Genomic DNA, 20,814 nt, shown 5'->3' on the forward strand with positions numbered 1-20,814 from the left:
TGGGCGACGCTGTGATCCTCCCGGGCTGTGGGCGGCGCTGTGATCCTCCCGGGGTGTGGGCGACGCTGTGATCCTCCCGGTCTCTGGGTGGCGCTGTGATCCTCCCGGGCTGCTGTGGGCGACGCTGTGATCCTCCCGGGCTGCTGTGGGCGGCGCTGTGATCCTCCCGGTCTCTGGGTGGCGCTGTGATCCTCCCGGGCTGCTGTGGGCGGCGCTGTGATCCTCCCGGGCTGCTGTGGGCGGCGCTGTGATCCTCCCGGGCTGTGGGTGGCGCTGTGCCTGGAGTTTGCCCAGGTTTGTATGGTCGTGGGGGAGAAGCGACTGCGGGGTCTCGGTAAGTGTATGTGTGGGGGGGGGTTACAGATGGGCAGCGGGGGAGAGTGGACCGAAATGTTGGAATCAGTTGCTGTGCTGCGGGTTGCCGGACAGCATGTCCTCGGCGCATTCGGCATTGGCCGCGGCCTGTATTGACAATCAAGGCTGGCCCTGAGGTGTCGAGCAAAAGGCATGACCTGTCGAGGAGGCCAGGGACTGCAGGCGGCTGTACTGGGGAGGTAGCGGGGAATGGGCCGGTGGCGAGCAAGCACACGGCGGCTGGTACTCTGTAAATGCCCAAAGTACAGCGGATCCGTCAGCGTCTGAGGAGGGGGAGGTTAATGTTCCGGCGGGTTTGATACTGGAGGGTCTGCGGCTGTCACTGGATCCGAGCCTTTAAAAGACTTGCATTTATTTATTTAGCGCCTTCCACCACCGGACGCACCAAGCCGAAGTCCAACCCAATGAAGTACTTTTGAAGTGTAGTCACTGTTGCAAGTCTGTTGCACACAGGAAGCTCCCACAGAGATGTTGATTGAGAAATAAATATTGGCCTGGACACCGGGGATAACTCCCCTGCTCTTCAAAATAATGCCATGGGATCTTTTACGTCCACCTGCGAGAGCAGACCGGGCCTCGGTTTAACGTCTCATCTGAAAGACGGCACCTCCGACAGTGCAGCAGTCCCTGGAATGCCAGCCTAGATTTTTGTGCTCCAGTCTCTGGAGTGGGACTTGAACCACCACCTTCTTTCTGACTACCCACTGAACCACAGCTGCACTTGAGAGAATCCGTGTTTTTTGTGTTTACCAAACGGGCCTGACTGAATTTGCTCCATTTGTTTTTCTCCATTGCCTCCTGCGACCCTGGGAACAAGATGGGCTCTGGCGTAGTAGACGCAATCCCTCTAGGCTGCACTGTTTCTTGAGGTACTTCCATCCCAGTGTATAAATAGGTCAGTGGCTTTTAAATATTTCTGTATTCGTGAACCCTCTTGAGCCTTTATCCTCGTTCCCTTCCTGCAGATTTGCTTACATTATTCAGGCCCAGAGGTTTGCTGTGGTGATTGACAGCGTTAACAGCAACTTGTATTTATATCGCGACTTTAACGTGGTAAAGCGTCCCAAGGTGCTTCACAGCGTAATCAGACAGAAATTGACATCAAGCCAAAGAAGGAGATATTGGAGCAGGTGACCAAAAGCTTTGTCAAAGAGCGCAGGCGAGAGAGGCGCAGAGGTTTAGGGAGGGAATGCTAGTGCTTACAGCTGAGATGGCAGCCAAAGGTGGGGGTGAAAGAAGCGGGCCGTGCACAAGAGACTAGAGTTAGAAGAGTGCAGAGTTCCTGGAATGTTGTAAAGCTGGAGAAGGTTGCAGATAGGAAGGGACGGGGCCATGGAGTGATTTGAACATGAGGATGAGAATATTAAAATCAAAGGTGTTGGTCGACTGGGAGCCAATGTAGGACAATGTGCACAGTGTTGATAGGTGACCGCGACTTTCTGTGTGAGGATCTGAGCAGTAGAGTTTTGGATGAGCTCAAGTTTCTGGAAGGTTGAAGATGGGAGGCTAGCCAGGAAAGCATTGCAATAGTCAAGTATGGAAGTAACAAAAGCATGGATGAGGGTTTCAGCAGCAGATGGGCTGAGACAGGGGTGGAGATGGGTGATTATTACGGAGATGGAAGTAGGCGGTCTTTAATGAGCATAATGATTTGGAAGCTCAGCTCGGTAATCTAGGACGCCAAGATTGTAAACAATCTGGATCAGCCTAAGACAGTGGCCGGGGAAGGGGTTGGCATTGGTGGCGAGAGAACGGAGTTTGGCGGGGCCATAGACAATGGCTTTGGTCTTCCCAATGTTAAATTGAACAAAATTTTGGCACCTTCAGTATTGGATTTTGTACAAACAATCTGATAAAACAGAGGCAGTGGAGGGGTCGAAAAAGGTGATAGTGAGGTAGAGCAGGATGTTATCAGCGTACATGTGTAACCTGACGTTTTGTCTTTGGGTGATATTACAGCATGATGATGAGAAATAAGGGGCCAAGGATAGATCTTTGAGGGATTCCATAGGTAACGGTGCGGCCATTGCAGGAGGATTCTTTGCAACAATTGGATAGGTAAGAGTGGAATCAGGGGAAGGCAGTTCCATTCAACTGGACAGTGAAAGAGAAGCATTGGAGGAGGATGGTGTGGTGAACCATGTCAAAGACCGTAGATGGGTCGAGAAGGATAAGGAGGGATAGAGCACCATGGTCACGGTCACGGAGGATGTCATTTGTGACTTTGATTGGGGTCATTTAAATGTTGTAGGAAGGGTGGAAGCCTGATTGGAGAGGGAAAGAAGGGCACCGATTTTGGAGGCAACTATATGTTTGAGAACTTCAAAGAGGAAAGGAAGGTTGGAGATGGGGCGGAGGTTTGCAAGAACAGAGGGTCAAGGATGTTTTTTTTGAGGAGGGCTGTTGACGGCAGATTTGAAAGTGGTTGGCGGGGTGGGGCGCGGGGAGAAGGAAGGGGGGAATAGTACCTGAAGTGCGGGAATGTTTTATAGCATGAGAGCCAGGAAGGGAAATTTGGTGGTAAAGAGCAGGAGGTAGATCTTGTGGGCAAAATTAGCTTGGAGATAGCATGAGGGGCGATCGATGAAAAACTAGAGAAAGATGCAAGTTCAGAGCTAGGGCAGAGGGAGCTGAATGAATGGTCTCAATCATAGTGACAAAAGTCCATGAACTCCTCCCACTTGTAGGAGGTGAGGGTGGAGGAGGAAGGGGAGAGGGGTTTAAGGAGACGGTTGGTACTGGAGAAAGAAGCTGAAGGTTATCTTTGCATTCCAGGATGATCCTGGAGTGCTGATCAGTTTTGGCAGAGAAGAGCAGGGCCCAATGGTGCTTGCTGTGGTCCAGACAGTTCTGGCGATGAATGGCTGAACCAGTTCTGTTTAAGTTAAGATCTGGGACTGCATGAAAATAAGACCCCTGAGATGAGGGAGAGATTGCAGTGATTTATCTGGGAAATGGTGAGCTCTTTCATTATTTCCTTTAAGGCATTTCCTTCGATTGTTAGTGTTTATGGAACTGAATCCTTTTACTGCCATTATACAGGTTGTGATTTAGCATGCTTTGGTGCACTGTATTTAAAGTGCCAAGCCTTACCCTCCTTTTCTTTGCCCCCCTCCCAAGTTTCTTCCCTTCCAGCTGTTGTCAACTCTGTCTCACTTTTTTTTTCTTTCTATCCCAACCAACCAAAATTTTGGTGTCTCTCTTCTTCCCTCTTCCTCTTGTTCCCCCCTCTCCCTCTTGCTTAGAATTATATAGAAATTGCAACGTGGAAACATGCTGGTGTTTTGGTGTTATCCTGCACATGAGCAGCAGTCCTAATCCCATGTGCACGCTCTGTCCTCGTATAGCTTTATTCCATCTATTTAATTTGTTATTGAATGTTCACATGGTATTTCCTTCAATGAGTAACTCTGATGTACATTCCACAATCTCAAAATACTCTCCGTTTTAAAAAAAAACTCATAGTTTCTCCTACTCTCTGTCGCAGATCTTTTACATTTCATCTTATATCTATGTCCCCTTATTCTTGATCACTCAAACGCTGGAGACAGTCTGTCCCATCCCTTCATAATTTTAAACATTTCTGTCAAATCACCCTTTAATCTCTAACAAAAACAGTTTCAATTTTTGTCTTTGTATTTATACTTCCTCATACCAAGCAACATCCTCATAAATCTGCACTCTATCCTTTCTGTTGCCTCAACATCCTCCTTGGTGAGGCCACACCTGGAGTATTGTGTGCAGTTTTGGTCTCCTAACTTGAGGAAGGACATTCTTGCTATTGAGGGAGTGCAGTGAAGGTTCACCAGACTGATTCCCGGGATGGTGGGACTGACCTATCAAGAAAGACTGGATCAACTGGGCTTGTATTCACTGGAGTTCAGAAGAATGAGAGGGGACCACATAGAAACGTTTAAAATTCTGACGGGTTTAGACAGGTTAGATGCAGGAAGAATGTTCCCAATGTTGGGGATGTCCAGAATCAGGGGTCACAGTCTAAGGATAAGGGGTAAGCCATTTAGGACTGAGATGAGGAGAAACTTCTTCACCCAGAGAGTGGTGAACCTGTGGAATTCTCTACCAGAGAAAGTAGTTGAGACCAATTCACTAAATATATTCAAAAGGGAGTTAGATGAAGTCTTTACTACTAGGGGGATCAAGGGGTATGGCGAGAAAGCAGGAAGGGGGTACTGAAGTTGCATGTTCAGCCATGAACTCATTGAATGGCGGTGCAGGCTAGAAGGGCTGAATGGCCTACTCCTGCACCTGTTTTCTATGTTTCTATGTATGTTTCTATAGTATGGAGTCCAAAACTGCACACTACTCCCAACTGTGGTCTTAGTAAGGTTTTACGTAGATTCATCATTATATAATGATTTTTATATTCCATACCTTTTGCCATAAAACACAGTATTCCATTAGCTTTTGTTGCCTGTTTTGTTTTACTTTTGCTTGTGAACCTGAACCCACAAACTCCTCTGCTCTTAACCATCAAAAAGCTCTCCCTGATTCAAAGTAGAATTCTTACTTTAAGAAAAAAGAATCAAAATGTACCACCTCATATTTAATTACATTGTTACACTGGCCACATTTTTGCTCATTCCACCAGATTCTCAGTATCCCCATGTAGTTTCCTTTGATCCTCAAAAATTATTTACTATGCCTCCTATTTTAGTATCCTCTTCAAATTTGGACATCAGTCTCTCTAGTCCTATATCCAAATCACTGATGTACCACAGAAAACAGAAGTAAGAACCTTGTGGGATACCACAAAATATTCTAGGCCCAACCATCTTCAGCTGCTTCATCAATAACCTTCCCTCCATCACAAGGTCAGAAGTGGAGATGCTCGCTGATGATTGCACAGTGTTCAGTACCAATCGCAACTCCTCAGATAACGGAGCAGTCCATGCCTGCATACAGCAAGACCTGGGCGATATTCAGGCTTGGACTGATAAGTGGCAAGTAACATTCACGCCTCAGAAGTGTCCGACAATGACTATCTCCAACAAGCGAGAGTCTAACCACATTCAACAGCATTACCATTGCCGAATTCCCCACCATCAACATTCTGGGTGTGGGGGGGGGGGTCACCATTGACCAGAAACTTCACTGGACCAGCCACATAGATACTGTGGCAACAAGAGCAGGTCAGAGGTTGGGTATTCTGCGGCGAATATGTCACGTCCTGACTCCCCAAAACCTTTCCACCATCTACAAGGCAAAAGTCAGGAGTGTGATGGAATACTCTCCACTTGCCTGGACGAGTGCAGCTCCAACAACACTCAAGAAGCTCGACACCATCCAGGACAAAGCAGCCCGCTTGATTGGCTCTCCATCCACCACCTTAAACATTCACTCCCTCCATTACCAGCATACTGTGGTTGCAGTGTGTACCATCTACAAGATGCACTGTAGCACCTCGCCAAGGTTCCTTCGGCAGCACTTCCCAAACCCGCAACCTCTACCACCTAGAAGGACAAGGGCAGCAGGCGCGTGGGAACAACACCACCACCCAAGTTCCCCTCCAAGTCACACAGCATCCTGACTTGGAAGTACATCGCCGTTCCTTCATTGTCACTGGATCAAAATCCTGGAACTCCCTCCCTAACAGCACTGTGGGAGTATCTTCATTGCACATACTGCAGCGGTTCACGAAGATGGCTCACCACCATCTTCTGGAGGGCAATAAATGCTGGTCTTGCCAGCGATGCCCACATCCCATGAACGAATATTAAAAAAACACAGAAATAACTATTGTGCAACATTTAACCAAGCTGGCGGGGGATGGGGGCAGTGGGGCTGGGGGCATCATGATTACGTGTGGACTACATAAGAACAGGCAGAATAATCACAAAAGTGCCAAGAATGTATAAGGGGTATTACATTATTCAGCAGCGAGACCAGACAACCAGATAGGGAGTTAAGAAGCAACATTGGAGGTATATACACATGAGTGCTAGAAACATTCGAAATAAAGCAGTGGAACTGGAGACACTGGTGCTAACCAGTAATTACAGTTTTACAAGAACTGCAAAAAGATGGTTAACCCAGGATAGCAACAAAGTAATATTTTGTCAGCCTTTGGTCCATCTAACCCAGTGGTTCTCAGACTTTTTTGGTTGAAGGACCCCTTTTCAAATAGATTAGTAATCACTGAGCTCCCGTCTAAATTATAATACGATATAATCCTCATAATATGAAAGTGCCGCATCTAAAGAGTGCTTATATATAGACTTGCATTTATATAGCGCCTTTCACGACCACCGGATGTCCTAAAGCGATTTACAGCCAATTAAGTACTTTTTGACGTGTAGTCACTGTTGTAATCTTTTAATTATGTCCGGTCCTCTGCTTCCCTCGGGTGCTCGACAGAAAAAGGTTAAAAAGATGCGAACCTCCCTTTTCCTGCTGCGCCCACCAGTGATCCTGGTCCTCTCCCTGTGCATCGGAGCGCGTGCACGTCTGGACAGATGTATGCTGGAGCTGGAGTCACATGGCACTGGGCAGCCAATCAAGGGAAAGTATTTTCTCATTCATAATAATGGGAACTCCGTAAGTAGGCGTTCTCATTATTATGATTGAGAAACAAACCCCCCAACACCAAAACACCAATAAAAAAATAAATAAAAAAAATCACATTTAACATTAATTTAAATTAAAGTTAATAAATGTCTTAATATATTTTCCTGATTTAAAAAAAAAGTTTTTTAAATTATGGTTTATTAGGGTTTTTAACATTAAAATGTGTTTTTAAAATTTTATTTTTATTTGTTTTTGTATGTTTTAAAACTCTTGCGCTGATACCAGGCGTAAGAGTTTTCAGGACATTCGCTGGGCAAGAGATGGGTAAATACCGCAAACTTGCCCATGCGAATATCCTGGCTGTGGGGATATGGAGGATCTGTGCTGGTTTTCGGTGCATGCGCATTGCGCATCGAAAACCGGCTTTTGCAATGCCTTCCCCGGTCCATACACACTCTGTACCGACAGGGAGGCCAGGATTTCAAGGCCAATGCTTTTCAGAGAACAGGTATTTACTTAAAGATGGCTTTGCCTGCATCTCACTGTGGAGTCTGTCTATCCTTGGTGCGATGTCTAGTTTACTACATCTTAATTTTGTTCCTAACTTACAATCTAGTCACTCACTTTGAGTGTAGTTGTATCGTCCCCTTGTATTGATACTATACCAGGTTCGTATGACAATGAATTGCAATATAGCTATGGTGACATTTACAAAACGGGAATCCCTCAAGTATGTATGTATAAACTGATAGTGATTTTAAAGCATCTGTTTTTAAAAATTACAAATGCACTTTTTATTCAGTGTATTCAAGTGCTGTCAAAATTATTGTCAGATTTGCTTCGTGGCCAGCCCTTGACCGTGGACAGATAGAACTAATATATGTAAGGTATGTCCAAATTACGGGGCCTGTTCTTTTTGGCTGTATCCTGGCGCTGCTGCAGCCGACTGATAATCGGCACGGGATCTTTGTTTACAGACGGTTGGATGCTCTCTGAACAGCGGCCCTGCAGTTTTCCGCCTCCTGTTGCTGGCGGTGGCTAGCCTGTAGTCTTTTTACTTCCCTCCTTCTCGTCCTCCTCCCTCTTGCTGCAGCGCACAGCTGCTGCCGCCGCCATGGTAACCATTCACTGCCCTGTTCAGCAGCGCCCGGCCGCTCTATCCCGGTTTGCTCTCCATCGCCGATTAGAGTTTTTGTATATTCTCAAATCAATGAAACGTGTGACGGAGGCGGTTTAGTCCTTGGACCTCCGGAAAATCTCTTCGGACTCGACTTTGAGAACCACTGATCTAACTTACCCTTCTAGACCTTCCATTAAGTTCCTTTCTGTGATTCTAGAATTAATTGTTTTGTTTTTCTTTTTTAAACTTGCTATTTTTTTGTTCCACCTTTCCCACTGGGATTCTGTTGCACAGTTCTATCACCCTTTTAAATTATTGCCAATATTTCTTCTTTTCCTTCAACACATCTAAATTTAAATTGTCTAGTCCTCAAATCCTGTATCAAATGGAATAACTTTACTAAATCCAAATTGCCCAAAGCCATACAAATCTTAAAAGACCTCTGTCAAATCCTCCCTTATCGTCGTCTTCTCTAAAGAGTAAAGTTCTCAAAGACAATCTTTCCTTATAACTCTGTCCTCTAACTTCAGAAATCAGCCTTTTAGTTCTCTAGAAACCTTCACTAATTGTACAGCTCTTTTATATCATGTCTTTTGTTTCCTAACTTGTGCCATTACCAGCTAATTTTTGTCCATCATCCCTTTTGTCTCTTAAATCACGACTGCCTTCCACCCTATCACAAACTTTCCCTTTTGTTCTTTCCTCCCCTCCCTCTTTCAGTGCCCCTGCGCTTCCTTAAGAATCTGTTACATCTCGAACTTTTCCAGTTCTGACGAAGGGTCGCAGACCTGAAACGTTGACTCTGTTTCTTGCCACAGCTGCTGCCTGATCATCTGAGATTTCCAGTATTTTTCTGTTTTTATTTCAGATTCCAGCATCCGCAGTATTTTGGTTTTGTAACAGTCTCGCCAAGGCCAGGTATGATTTTAATGTTATCTCCTTTGACTTGTAAGTTACACTCCAGCTATATATCCCAATACCTGTAGTTTCTTTGCTTTCTTGACTGCCTGTGAGCTGTGAACCAATGGTTTTAATAACCTAGCCATCAAAAAACAAGATTTATTCTCTGCTTCGTATTATCATTTGACATATGCTACATTCTTGATTCTTAATAACATAAGAAATAAGAGCAGGAGTAGGCCATATGGCCCCTCGAGCCTGCTCCGCCATTTAATACGATCATGGCTGATCTGATCATGGACTCAGGTCCACTTCCCTGCCCGCTCCCCATAACCCCTTGTTCCCTTATCAGTTAAAAAAACTGTATCTCTGTCTTAAATGTATTCAATGGCTCAGATTCTACAGCTCTCTGAGGCAGCGAATTCCACAGATTTACAATCCTCTGAGAGAAGAAATTTATCCTCATCTCAGTTTTAAATGGGCGGCCCCTTATTCTAAGATTATGCCCTCTCGTTCTAGCCTCCCCTATCAGTGGAAACATCCTCTCTGCATCCACCTTGTCAAACCCCCTCATAATCTTGTACGTTTTGATAAGATCACCTCTCATTCTTCTGAATTCCAATGAGGCCCAACCTACACAGCCTTTCCTCATAAGTCAACCCCCTCCTCTCTGGAATCAACAGAGTGAACCTTCTCTGAACTGCCTCCAAAGCAAGTATATATCCTTTCTTAAATATGGAAACCAAAACTATACGCAGTATTCCAGGTGTGATCTCACCAATACCCTATATAACCTTAGCAAGACTTCCTTGCTTTTTATACTCCATTCCATTGGTCTTCCTGATCACTTGCTGTACCTGCATACTAATCTTTTGTGTTTCATGCACAAGTACCCCCAGGTCCTGCTGTATTACAGCACTTGGCAATTTTTCTCCATTTAAATAATAACTTGCTCTTTAATTGTTTCTGCCAAGGTGCATGACCTCACACTTTCCAACATTATACTCCATCTGCTAAATTTTTGCCCACTCACTTAGCCTGTCTATGTCCTTTTGCAGATTTTTTGTGTCCTCCTCACACATTGCTTTTCCTGCCATCTTTGTATCGTCAGCAAACTTGGCTACGATACACTCGATCCCTTGTTCCAAGTCGTTAATATAGATTGTAAATAGTTGGGGTCCCAGCACTGATCCCTGCAGCACTCCACTAGTTACTGATTGGCAACCCAAGAATGAACCATTTATCCCGACTCTGTTTTCTGTTAGTTAGCCAATCTTCTATCCATGCTTAATATATTACCCCAACCCCGTGAACTTTTATCTTGTGCAGTAACCTTTTATGTGGCACCTTGTCAAATGCCTTCTGGAAGTCCAGACACCACATCCACTGGTTCCCCTTTATCCACCCTGTTCGTTACATCCTCTAAGAATTGCAGCAAATTTGTCAAACATGACTTCCCTTTCATAAATCCATGCTGACTCTGCCTGACCTAATAAATTTACACTTGTTTGTGTTGAATTTTGTCTGCCATCTCTTTGCCCGTTGACATAACCTGTCCAGGTCCCTTGAAACTATTACACGTTGGTTAGCATTATTAGTTACTGCGCCTAATTTTCTGTCATACAAGTCAATATTCCCTTCTCGTAAATCATTTATAAAAGATACAAACAACAGAGACCACAATATTGACCCTTATGAGACTCTGCTTGCACTAGCAGCTGCAAATTTTGACCATGTTATAAAAGAACTAATCAGTGATGTACATCGAATTTGTCGGAGGCTGGTGGTAATCCTGGGATGGAAATGAACTTTGTTCGCGTAAACTGAGCAGAACCTGGTAAAGAAGCTCTATCTAGTGTGAGAACTACTGGTTTCCTGAACTACACTGTAACATTCTTTAAATTGATTTTCTTTGGAATCCTAGATGGAAGAGGAACTAGAGGAGAATATACATCAGTGGCTTAGCCTGGACTGAAATAACAGCCAGTGCCCAGGTTTGAGACGAATGTAGTAATCATGTATAGAATTTTAGAAGCTTTGTCGTCTGTAAAACGCAAAATAGAGTCCACCTTTGGCAAGTCTAGCACTTCAAAATAAAAGATAGCTTTGTGTTCATAAGTTTATGGGTGGTGTAATGTATGCACCTGTGAGTATGCTCACAGGTTTGTAGAGCTGTTGACTGCTCCTGGGCACGGCCAAGGGTGCCATCAGCCGGTCCAGGCAGCGGGCGGTCGAGGGGGTCGTTCAGCCTGACTGCCTGCCTCTCTTCCGCGCCTACATCAGGGCCAGGGTGTCCTTAGAGATGGAGCACGCGGTGTCCACCGGTACGCTCGCGGCCTTCCGCGAGAGGTGGGCGCCGGAGGGACTGGAGTGCATCATCACCCCCGGCAACCAAATTTTAATTTGATTTTATGTTTTAAAGTTTAATTTGTTTTAATTGCCGGGGTTTTTAGTGTCCCCCTCCCCTTTTATAGGGGGCACTTGTAAAATTTATGATTTTATTGTCCAAAAAAATCACAAAAAAACCCCCCCAAAAAAGTAAAAAAAAAACAAAAAAAGGGCAGTTGAAAAATGTTTGGAGTGTCCCCCAGATCGGCGGGGGGGCACTTGATTTAATGTTTATTTTGTCTTCCTCAAAAAGAGTTGTAGAGCTGTTGACTGCTCCTGGGCACGGCCAAGGGTGCCATCAGCCAGTCCAGGCAGCGGGCGGTCGAGGGGGTCGTTCAGCCTGACTGCCTGCCTCTCTTCCGCGCCTACATCCGGGCCAGGGTGTTCTTAGAGATGGAGCACGCGGTGTCCACCGGTACGCTCGCGGCCTTCCGCGAGAGGTGGGCGCCGGAGGGACTGGAGTGCATTGTCACCCCCGGCAACCAAATTTTAATTTGATTTTATTTGTTTTAAAGTTTAATTTGTTTTAATTGCTGGGTTTTAGTGTCCCCCTCCCATTTTATAGGGGGCACTTGTAAATTATATGATTTTATTGCCCCCCAAAAAATTAAAAAAAACAAAACAATTTAAAAAAAAAACACAAAAAAAAGGGCAGTTGAAAAGTGGCTGGAGTGTTCCCCAGATTAGGGGACACTTGATTTAATGTTAATTATGTTTTACTCCAAAAGAGTTGTAGAGCTGTTGCACCATCTTGCAGTCCGGAGGAGGTGGGGGTCCCCAATGGAGGACTCTACGTGGGAGTCCTCCCTTTATTTATTGGAGACATGAACTGGAGGGTGTTGCATGAGGCAGTCCAGTGCAATAAGTTTTTAAGTCGCTTCACGGACTCCCAGACCATCTGCAATTTATGCAGTCTGGAAGAGTCCATGTTCCATGTGTATGTACTGTGTGTGAGGTTGCAGCCCCTCTTCCATTATTTGAAGGGGCTGCTCCTCGATTTTTGACTGCACTTCAGTCCCACGCTCCTGATCTTTGGGCACCCGGTGCAGAGGGGAATGGGAAGATCGGAGGGCCTCCTGGTAGGACTGCTGCTGGGCCTGGCCAAGGTGGCCATCAACAAGTCCAGGCAGAGGGCGGTCGAGGGTGTCGTTTAGCCCGACTGCCTGCCTCTCTTCCACGGCTAAGTTCACACCAAGGTGTCCCTGGAGATGGAGCATGCGATGTCCACTGGTACATTCGTGGCCTTCCGCAAGAGGTGGGCACCGGTGAGACTGGAGTGTTTCACTATCCCTGGCAACCAAATTCTCATTTGATTGGTTTAATGTTCCAAAGTTTGATTTGTCAGTTCTAGTGCTCCTTTAATAAGGGGACTTTATCGTTTAATTAAAATAGTTATAGAGCTGTTGCATTGTGAGTGGCTTAGCCAGTCACGTGATGTTCACAAGACTCAATAAAACCCCAGTCAGTTGAATCTAGGTCATCCACAATGAGGTATGTAGTTGTGAGCCTAGTGGATGAACTAGTAATGTGTAGTGTGATTATTAAACTTTTGTCAATAAACCGACCAGTTCTTAATAGCAATGTGTTGCTATGAATTCTTAAGTAAAGAACCCATGAAGCAAATAGTATTAGTATTAGGCAGTCCCATGTATCAAGGATGACCTGCTTCCACACCAAAAAGGATGAGTTCACAGGTGTTTCAATGAGGGACCTGACATTCTAGGTCCCGAACTACATACTGAAAGGTGGAAGATGCCTATGCATGGATTCTTTTAATGTGGGGTGGCTGTTTCACACCAGTCACCACACGGGCTTGACAGAGCTAGGTCTTGATCCACTGGCAAGGGTTAACCAAGATGACTGGAGACCAAGCTTTGCTGCACGGACCTAGTGCGCACGCATGCTCCTACTATCCATAGATCGCAGTGTGGGCTGGCCCGTGCTGCCCCTGGGCCCTCGCCTCTTCTGGGCCCCGAACCCTCGTCTCTTCTGGGCCCTGATCACGATGCTCCTGGGCCCCGATCTCTCACTGCTCCTCCGCCCTGATCAAAAATGGAGTAGTCAGAAACAGGACATCAATTTGTCTCCTCTTATTTTGGAGACATCAAATATCAACATTGTTATTTGAAATATCAAAATATTAAACTCTAGTCTAGTTGAAGGGTTATTAACATCAGCAGAAACAAATGCCAACTAACAGAATGAACACGATTCAGTAGGATGTGAATAACAGCAGAATCCAAACCCTGCAGTCACTTGTGAGCTCGCTGGTGTGTCAGCAGGATGGATGACTGAGTGAATCCCTTCCCACATGTGGAGCAGGTGAACGGTCTCTCCCTGTGTGGGAATGGATTCACTACCTCATCCAACCTGCTGACAAAGCAATGCATTCACACTGGGGAGAGGCCATTCACCTGCTCTGAGTGTGGAAAGGGATTCACTCGGTCATCCCACTTGCTGTGACACCAGCGAGTTCACACTGGGGAGAGGCCGTTCACCTGCTCTGAGTGTGGAAAGGGATTCACTCGGTCATCCCACTTGCTGTGACACAAGCGAATTCACACTGGGGAGATGAAGCAAATACATTACAGGTGGAGAGTTGGATGTTCTGTTGACCTGTAGGAGTGACATTCTACAGTAATTGCCATTTTCCATCGCCTCCAGAACTAAGGAATCTGAGGTAATGGAGACCAAAATTGGTGAATAATGTTGTTAGGGCCCTGCAATTCTGTTCAGTATTTTGGCAAATGCAGTACTATAAGACAATGAGATGATATTCATCATGATTTCTCAAGGTTTTGCTCCATAAAGCTCTCTGAGTATCCTCCAGTGTATCTGTGACTTCTTGGCAAAAGCAAGGTTTGTTTTATTTAGAACAACGCTAGAAGTTCATGTGCTTTGGGAGACAGTGAAGTGAGTAATTAGTTATAGGCTTTACATTGCGGTCTAGGTTTCTTGTTTAAAATTATATTCCCTGTCTTAATGTTGTGTAGTTGTCATGTGTAAAGTTTCGGGATTGGAAGGCATTCATCCACAGAGCGATAAATTCCTCCACCTAGTTTTTGACCAGGTGGAAAGGTGGGTTTTGGTTGAATTTCTTTTGTCCCTTCATCTCAAGTTGGTTGGATTATGTTTTCAACATGGTTTAAAAATCCACCAAATGTTAACATAAAAACATAAGAAATAGGAGCAGGAGTAGGCCATTTGGCCCCTCAACCCTGCTCTGCCATTCAATAAGATCATGGCTGATCTGATCTTGGCCTCAATTCCACTTTCCTGCCTACTCCCCATAACCCTTCACTCCCCTATCGTTCAAAAATCTGTCTATCTCCACCTTCAATATATTTAATGACCTAGCCTCAACAGCTCTCGGGTCGAGAATTCCAAAGATTCATGATCCTCTGAGAGAAGAAATTCCTCCTCATCTCCATTTTAAACATGTGACCCCTTATTCTGATACTATGCCCCCTAGTTCTAGATTCTCCCACAAGGCGAAACATCCTCTCAGCATCTAACCTGTCCAGCCCCTTCAGAATCTTATACATTTCAATAAGATCATCTCTCATTCTTAAAGGGAAGATGCAGATAGTTTCAGAAATTTGTAGGAAGACATTGCTTGTGATGGCTGCTGTGATGGATCTCATTGAGGAAGAGCACAATAGAGAATGGGAGGTGCATCTTGAGTTTTTCAAAACCAGTCAAAAATCTACATGCAGAACCTTTCTGTCCCCAATCTGGAAGATTTCACCCCCCCCCCCCCCCCATCCCAAGCACATCTGATAGAACAAACTAAAATTAACGGTTCACTGTATTCAAGAGAGCAACAACAGTGTACGAAGACTGAGAAAATGTGAGCATTGCAGTACTATTAAAAATTCAAACTGAGTGTGAATTAATGAGCAGAACAAATCCTGCAGTCAAAGGGACTTATTTTTGGTCTTATTCTCAGAGTGGATTGGTAGTACTTCTCAAGATGTCGGACTCAGACAGTGATGAGGATCACGAGCAGCCGTTCTCTCTCACTGGCTTTCTGTTTGGGAATATCAATGAAGATGGACAATTGGAGGATGACAGCGTTCTTGACAAGGTAATGTGCCTGATGAGATATAATCACTGTCGCATCACAGCAGGGTCAGATCTATATAACAGCATCTCCATGTGTGTAGCAAAAGAGCAGGATTAAATAGACTTGCAGGTAGAAGCTGTCATTATAGATGTCCATCTTCCTGTTCATATCATTAAACCCGAGGACTGAAATAACATAATGTATTTCAGTATTGTATGAGTAATAGCTTACACTATTAATGGCTATTAGTCTTCATTGCGTGAGAGCGCAAAAAGATTTGTCATATATGTGAAAAGACATAGTTATATCTGGAAGGAAAATTTCATAATGCCTTAAAGCAAAAGAAAGCTGCCAGAGTACTTTTAATGTAAAATGTCTCATTACCAATATAAACAAAATATTCCAACTACATAGGATAATTTTCTTCCACAGATTTAACCACAGAAACCTGCTGTTGGGAATTTCAGTGAATCACTGTGGAGTTCCCACTGCAGCTGACAACCTCTGTATGCTTCAGCTGCGTTATGTTGAAATCCATCGCTGACATACAACCATTTAACAATTTTCTGTCTCTAGTCCTGAGCGCCACTGATATCAGTTCAACCAGTAAATGGTATTCCATAAGTTATGTCATTCAGAAGGTTTTACCCATCACTTCCATTGCCTTGTCCTTGCTAAACTTCACTAGCTCTCGAAACCTCAGTGAATTGATTTTAAGAGATTTATCCTTTCTTTCAAATCCTGGCCTCACTGCACCATGATTCTCCTCCAGTTGTACATTCTGCATACGCCTTCTGTTCTTTGACATTACTCTATTTCTCATTCTCTGCTTCCTCCATTCCACTATCAGCAGCAGCTTTTCAGCCATTAGACCCCTACCTTCTGGAACTTACTTACTAAATATTTTCACCTTCCCATCTTCCTGTTTTCAAAAGCCTTCTTAAAAAAACATGTTTTCAGCTTAACCACCCGTCCCCAACAAACTCCTTCGCTATGTTTTCTCTTGTTCCCTGCTGTTCATTTTCCACTTCTTTCTTCTCTGTAAAACCTCCTTCTATCTAAAAGCGCTATAGGAATGCAAGTTGCTACATTGGCCTGGAATTTGCGGTGAGTAATGACAGTGAACGAATAGCGCTTGCTGTTATTACCCCTTTGAAACTGACCGCAACTTTAAGATGTAGCGCATGTGCATCCTAACGCGGAAATCCTGAAGTTGCAGTCAGTCATTCACTGTTCCGACACTGGCTGCACTGTACCTTCTCTCTCTTCCCGCCCCCCCTCCCCGCCGCCGCAATACCGTAATCAGGGAATTCAGTGAAACTGATGATAACTCTGACTTTTCCGTGGTAATATCGCTGTTAAATACCCAATTAAAAGTTAGGCCGTGTTGGATTAGTTGTAACTGGGGATTTAACAGTATATTGACTGCTAAATAAACATTATGGCCCTGAAAACTAATTTTAACATTGTGGAAGTGTCAATCTTCTCCATAATCATGAAAACTATAATTTTTAAGAAACTTCAGAATATTTTTTTGAAGCTTGTTCATATTTCAGGTTTACTTTTTCCCCATAGAAACATAGAAAATAGCTGCAGGAGTCGGCCATTCGGCCCTTCGAGCCTGCACCACCATTCAATAAGATCATGGTTGATCATCACCTCAGTACCCCATTCCTGCTTTCTCTCCATACCTCTTGTTCCCTTTAGCTGGAAGGGCCACATCTAACTCCCTCTTGAATATATCTAACAAACTGGCCTCAACAACTTTCTGTGGTAGAGAATCCACAGGTTCACAATTCTCTGAGTGAAGAAGTTTCTCCTCATCGCGGTCCTAAATGGCTTACCCCTTATCCTTAGACTGTGACCCCTGGTTCTGGACTTCCCCAACATCGGGAACATTCTTCCTGCACCGAGCATGTCCAATCCTGTCAGAATTTTATATGTTTCTATGAGATCTCCTCTCATTCTTCTAAATTCCAGTGAATATAAGCCGAGTCGATCCAGTCTTTCTTCATATGTCAGTCCTGCCATCCCGGGAATCAGTCTGGTGAACCTTCGCTGCACTCCCTCAATAGCAAGAATGTCCTTCCTCAGATTAGGAGACCAAAACTGTACACAATATTCAAGCTGTTACCTCACCAAGGCCCTATACAACTGCAGTAAGACCTCCCTGCTCCTATATTCAAATCCTCTCGCTATGAAGGCCATTTGCCTTCTTCACTGTCTGCTGTACCTGCATGCCAACTTTCAATGACTGATGTACCATGACACCCAGGTCTCGTTGCACCTCCCCTTTTCCTAATCTGTCACCATTCAGATAATATTCTGCCTTCCTGTTTTTGCCCCCAAAGTGGATAACCTCATATTTATCTACATTATACTGCATCTGCCATGCATTTGCCCACTCACCTAGCCTGTCCAAGTCACCCTGCAGCCTCTTAGCATCCTCCATGTAAGAGTCCCAATCATTGTTTTGCGCTCTAATATTTTTTTAAAGTCTGAATAAAAGCTACTTCCTTGTTCCCTGTCTGTGAGAATTCTGCATTGTGATTGGCTGCTTAGACAGCTTGTTGACACCACAGCAGCATTCACGAGGAGTTCCCCCATATTCTGCACTGATCTGACTTCCCTGTGTCGAGAGAGGCAAACGTCTCGCCACAGAGATCGTGACATCTTTGTGGGCAGCTTTCTTCAGGGCCAGCAGCGAACGCCTTGGTTTCGCCGCTGAGCACAAATTCCAGGCCAATAAACTGCTGATCTCCAGGTGACCTTGTCAATATATTTTAATACCTTTTGTAAACTGGGCATCAGATTTTCTTTTCTAATTTTCCCTGCTCTAAAGTTGCTGCCTTGATAACTAACCTGCAATGATTTTAATTTTCATGCTGACATTTCATTCAATTTATATTTACTTGTCTGTCACTGAACTCCCTAATCAAGTTTTCCCATGGATAATTGCAAGATAGTAACTGGGTTACTGGATGGAATACTTTATGATAATGGAAAACTACATTCATGATGGAAAAATCAATCAAGGTCAGCCCCACCTCCAGGCAGGAAACACATTCCTGACTGACCCCATCCCCTTGCACTTTTTCAGAGTTGTTTCGGCCAAATATTGTTACCAGCCTTCCCTTTGCAACTAAATAAGTGGATGTATAATTGAGAGGGAGAGAACAGGGTAAAAATGCTTTAATAGTTCAGTTGCTGTTGTAGTGTCATCACTCTTGTCGATGTGACATTATTTTCTCCCTGACACATTTTGTAGATCCAAAAGAATGGTATCATTTTGTCGATATGCTTTGTGTGTGTCTCTGGCCGACCATGTCACTTTGTGAGGTGTAACATGTACATTGTCTGCTCTCAGGAGTCAAAGAAGCACCTGGATGGTTTGGGGACGTTGGGTCTTGGGACCCTCATCAAGGAAATCACAGCCAATGAGGATGATGCAGTGGAATCCGATGAAGGGAGCACCAATGCAGAGGGTACATAATGGCTTTCCTTAGAAATAGTAACGAGTGAGAAATACATTATTTGTGTTAAAGGATGCACTCCTTGCTGGCACCCTACATGAATTCCCGAACTCTATAGCCCACATCCTATCCTGCTTGAATCAACTTGACAGTCTTCATCCTCAAATTCCTCCAGGGCTTTGCTTCACTCTTTTGTTGAAATCGCTTCCAGCTCTAATCTACTGTGTTACTCCCTTTCCTCTGCTCCACTACTGATGGAAGAGTCTTCAGACATCACACCTCTGCACTGTGGAAGTCTACTTAAACCAATCCACTATGTCATCTCTTTCCACACCTCCAAAAACATCTTCACTGATTATTGATCATTTACTTGGTGTTAAATTCTCAAATACATTATTAACAGTCCTAAATATTTAGTGCCCCTACCTTCCCAGCTAGTGTCTCAGCTCTATTTAGACAATTTGCAATCTTACAGTCCTGTTCAATGCCAAACTTGAGTTTCTGCCCTCATGTCCTCCCCATCATAAGGGCCATCTATGTCTACATTTGCAATCTAGCCCACTTCAGCCCATCTGCTGCTGAAACGCTCATTGACACACCATCCTAACTTGGGCATATATTGCCGTTCCTTCATTGTCGCTGGATTAATATCCTGTAATTCTCTACCTGACACCATAGCGGGAGCATCATCATCACAAGACTACAGCAGTCATATTCTCAGGGCAACCAGGAATGGGCAATAAATGCAGACTTGCTAGCCTTGCCCATATTTCAAGAACAATTACAAACTTCACTACTTCAATGCTTTCCTTGCTAGCCTTCCAGTGCTCCTCCTTCCATAAATTCCAGCTTGTCCAAAACTCTGTCGCTCATCTGACTGGCACCAAGTCTGACTTGCCTATCACTCCCAACATCGCTGGCCTACCGTTCAATTTAAAATTCCCATCTTTGTATTTAAATCCCATTATTGTCATGGCCTTGCCCCTTGTGCATCTCCTCTTCTTCACTGCATCATTGGTGGCTATGCTTTTAGTCACCGGCCTCACTCTCTTGGAATTCCCTCCCTAAACCTCTCTGCCTTTCCACCTCCCTCTTGTTTAAGTTCCTCCTTAAAACCCATCTCTTTGATCAAGCCTTTGATTATTCCTCATAACCTCTCTGGTTCAGAAAATGTGAAGGGCCTTGGGATGTTGTTTTCAGCATAAAGGCGCTATAATAATGCAAGCAGTTGTTCCAATAAAATGTGTAGATTGGTAGCCATTTGTATTAAGTTTCTTGGATGCATAGCTGCTACTCATTAAAATGGAAATGTTTTCAGTTCTGTTCCCCTCTTTGTCACAGAGACTGACTGTTTCCATCTCTGTAATATCACCTGCCTTCGCCCTGCCCCTGCCTCAGCCCATCTGCTGCTGAAGCTCTCATGTATGCCTTTGTAACCTCCAGATTCAATTTCTCTAATGCTTTCCTGACTGACCTCTCTGTTCCTTTGACTCTGGCCTGTTGAGCATCTTATGCCACCCCCTGTTGCCCTGTCACTGACATCTGTGCTTTCGGCCATTCCTCTCCATTTCCCTGTCCTCCTTTAAGACCCTCCTTAAAACCCACCTCTTTTGGTCACCCCTTGTAATCTCTCCTCCTTCGGCTTGACGACTGTGAAATGCTTTCGCTCTATATAAATGCAAGATGTCGCTTCGTTCTCTCCTGAAGATCTACAAACAAGCCCAGAGCTGCTGTGTGTTGTGCATCAATCTGGGCAGAATTTACATGACCTGGTTAATGATTGCCCTACTCTATATAGGCTGGATTCAGAGTAAAGATGATGCCATTGATTACTCAGATATCAATGAAGTAGCAGAGGATGAAACTCGCAGGTACCGTCAGGTGATGGGAAATCTTCAACCACTAAGGAAACCAGGTAAATAGGATTATTCTGTATATATTAACAAGTTAACTGTACTGGTTAATGC

General features: G+C 44.5%; 1 protein-coding gene across 5 annotated transcripts in view; it reads left to right on the plus strand.

Moving 5' to 3' along the window:
- Positions 1-280: 280 nt before the first annotated feature.
- taf1 (TAF1 RNA polymerase II, TATA box binding protein (TBP)-associated factor) overlaps positions 281-20,814 on the plus strand; it is a 153,581-nt gene continuing 133,047 nt past the window's right edge. The window contains exons 1-7 of one of the 5 annotated variants that reach the window (XM_070882594.1): positions 300-334; positions 739-1,270; positions 8,889-8,938; positions 10,845-10,914; positions 15,258-15,395; positions 18,742-18,859; positions 20,646-20,762. In XM_070882594.1, the coding sequence (XP_070738695.1) occupies positions 15,282-15,395; positions 18,742-18,859; positions 20,646-20,762 (349 nt within the window). In that variant the 5' untranslated portion in view covers positions 300-334; positions 739-1,270; positions 8,889-8,938; positions 10,845-10,914; positions 15,258-15,281. Of the gene's footprint in view, positions 335-440; positions 1,271-3,311; positions 3,333-8,888; positions 8,939-10,844; positions 10,915-15,257; positions 15,396-18,741; positions 18,860-20,645; positions 20,763-20,814 lie in introns of those variants that run through there. The other 4 variants (XM_070882593.1, XM_070882596.1, XM_070882592.1 and 1 more) reach the window with 4 other exon arrangements.

The sequence above is a fragment of the Pristiophorus japonicus genome, chromosome 6 (genome assembly GCF_044704955.1).
Source record: "Pristiophorus japonicus isolate sPriJap1 chromosome 6, sPriJap1.hap1, whole genome shotgun sequence".
Taxonomy (NCBI): Eukaryota; Metazoa; Chordata; class Chondrichthyes; family Pristiophoridae; genus Pristiophorus; species Pristiophorus japonicus.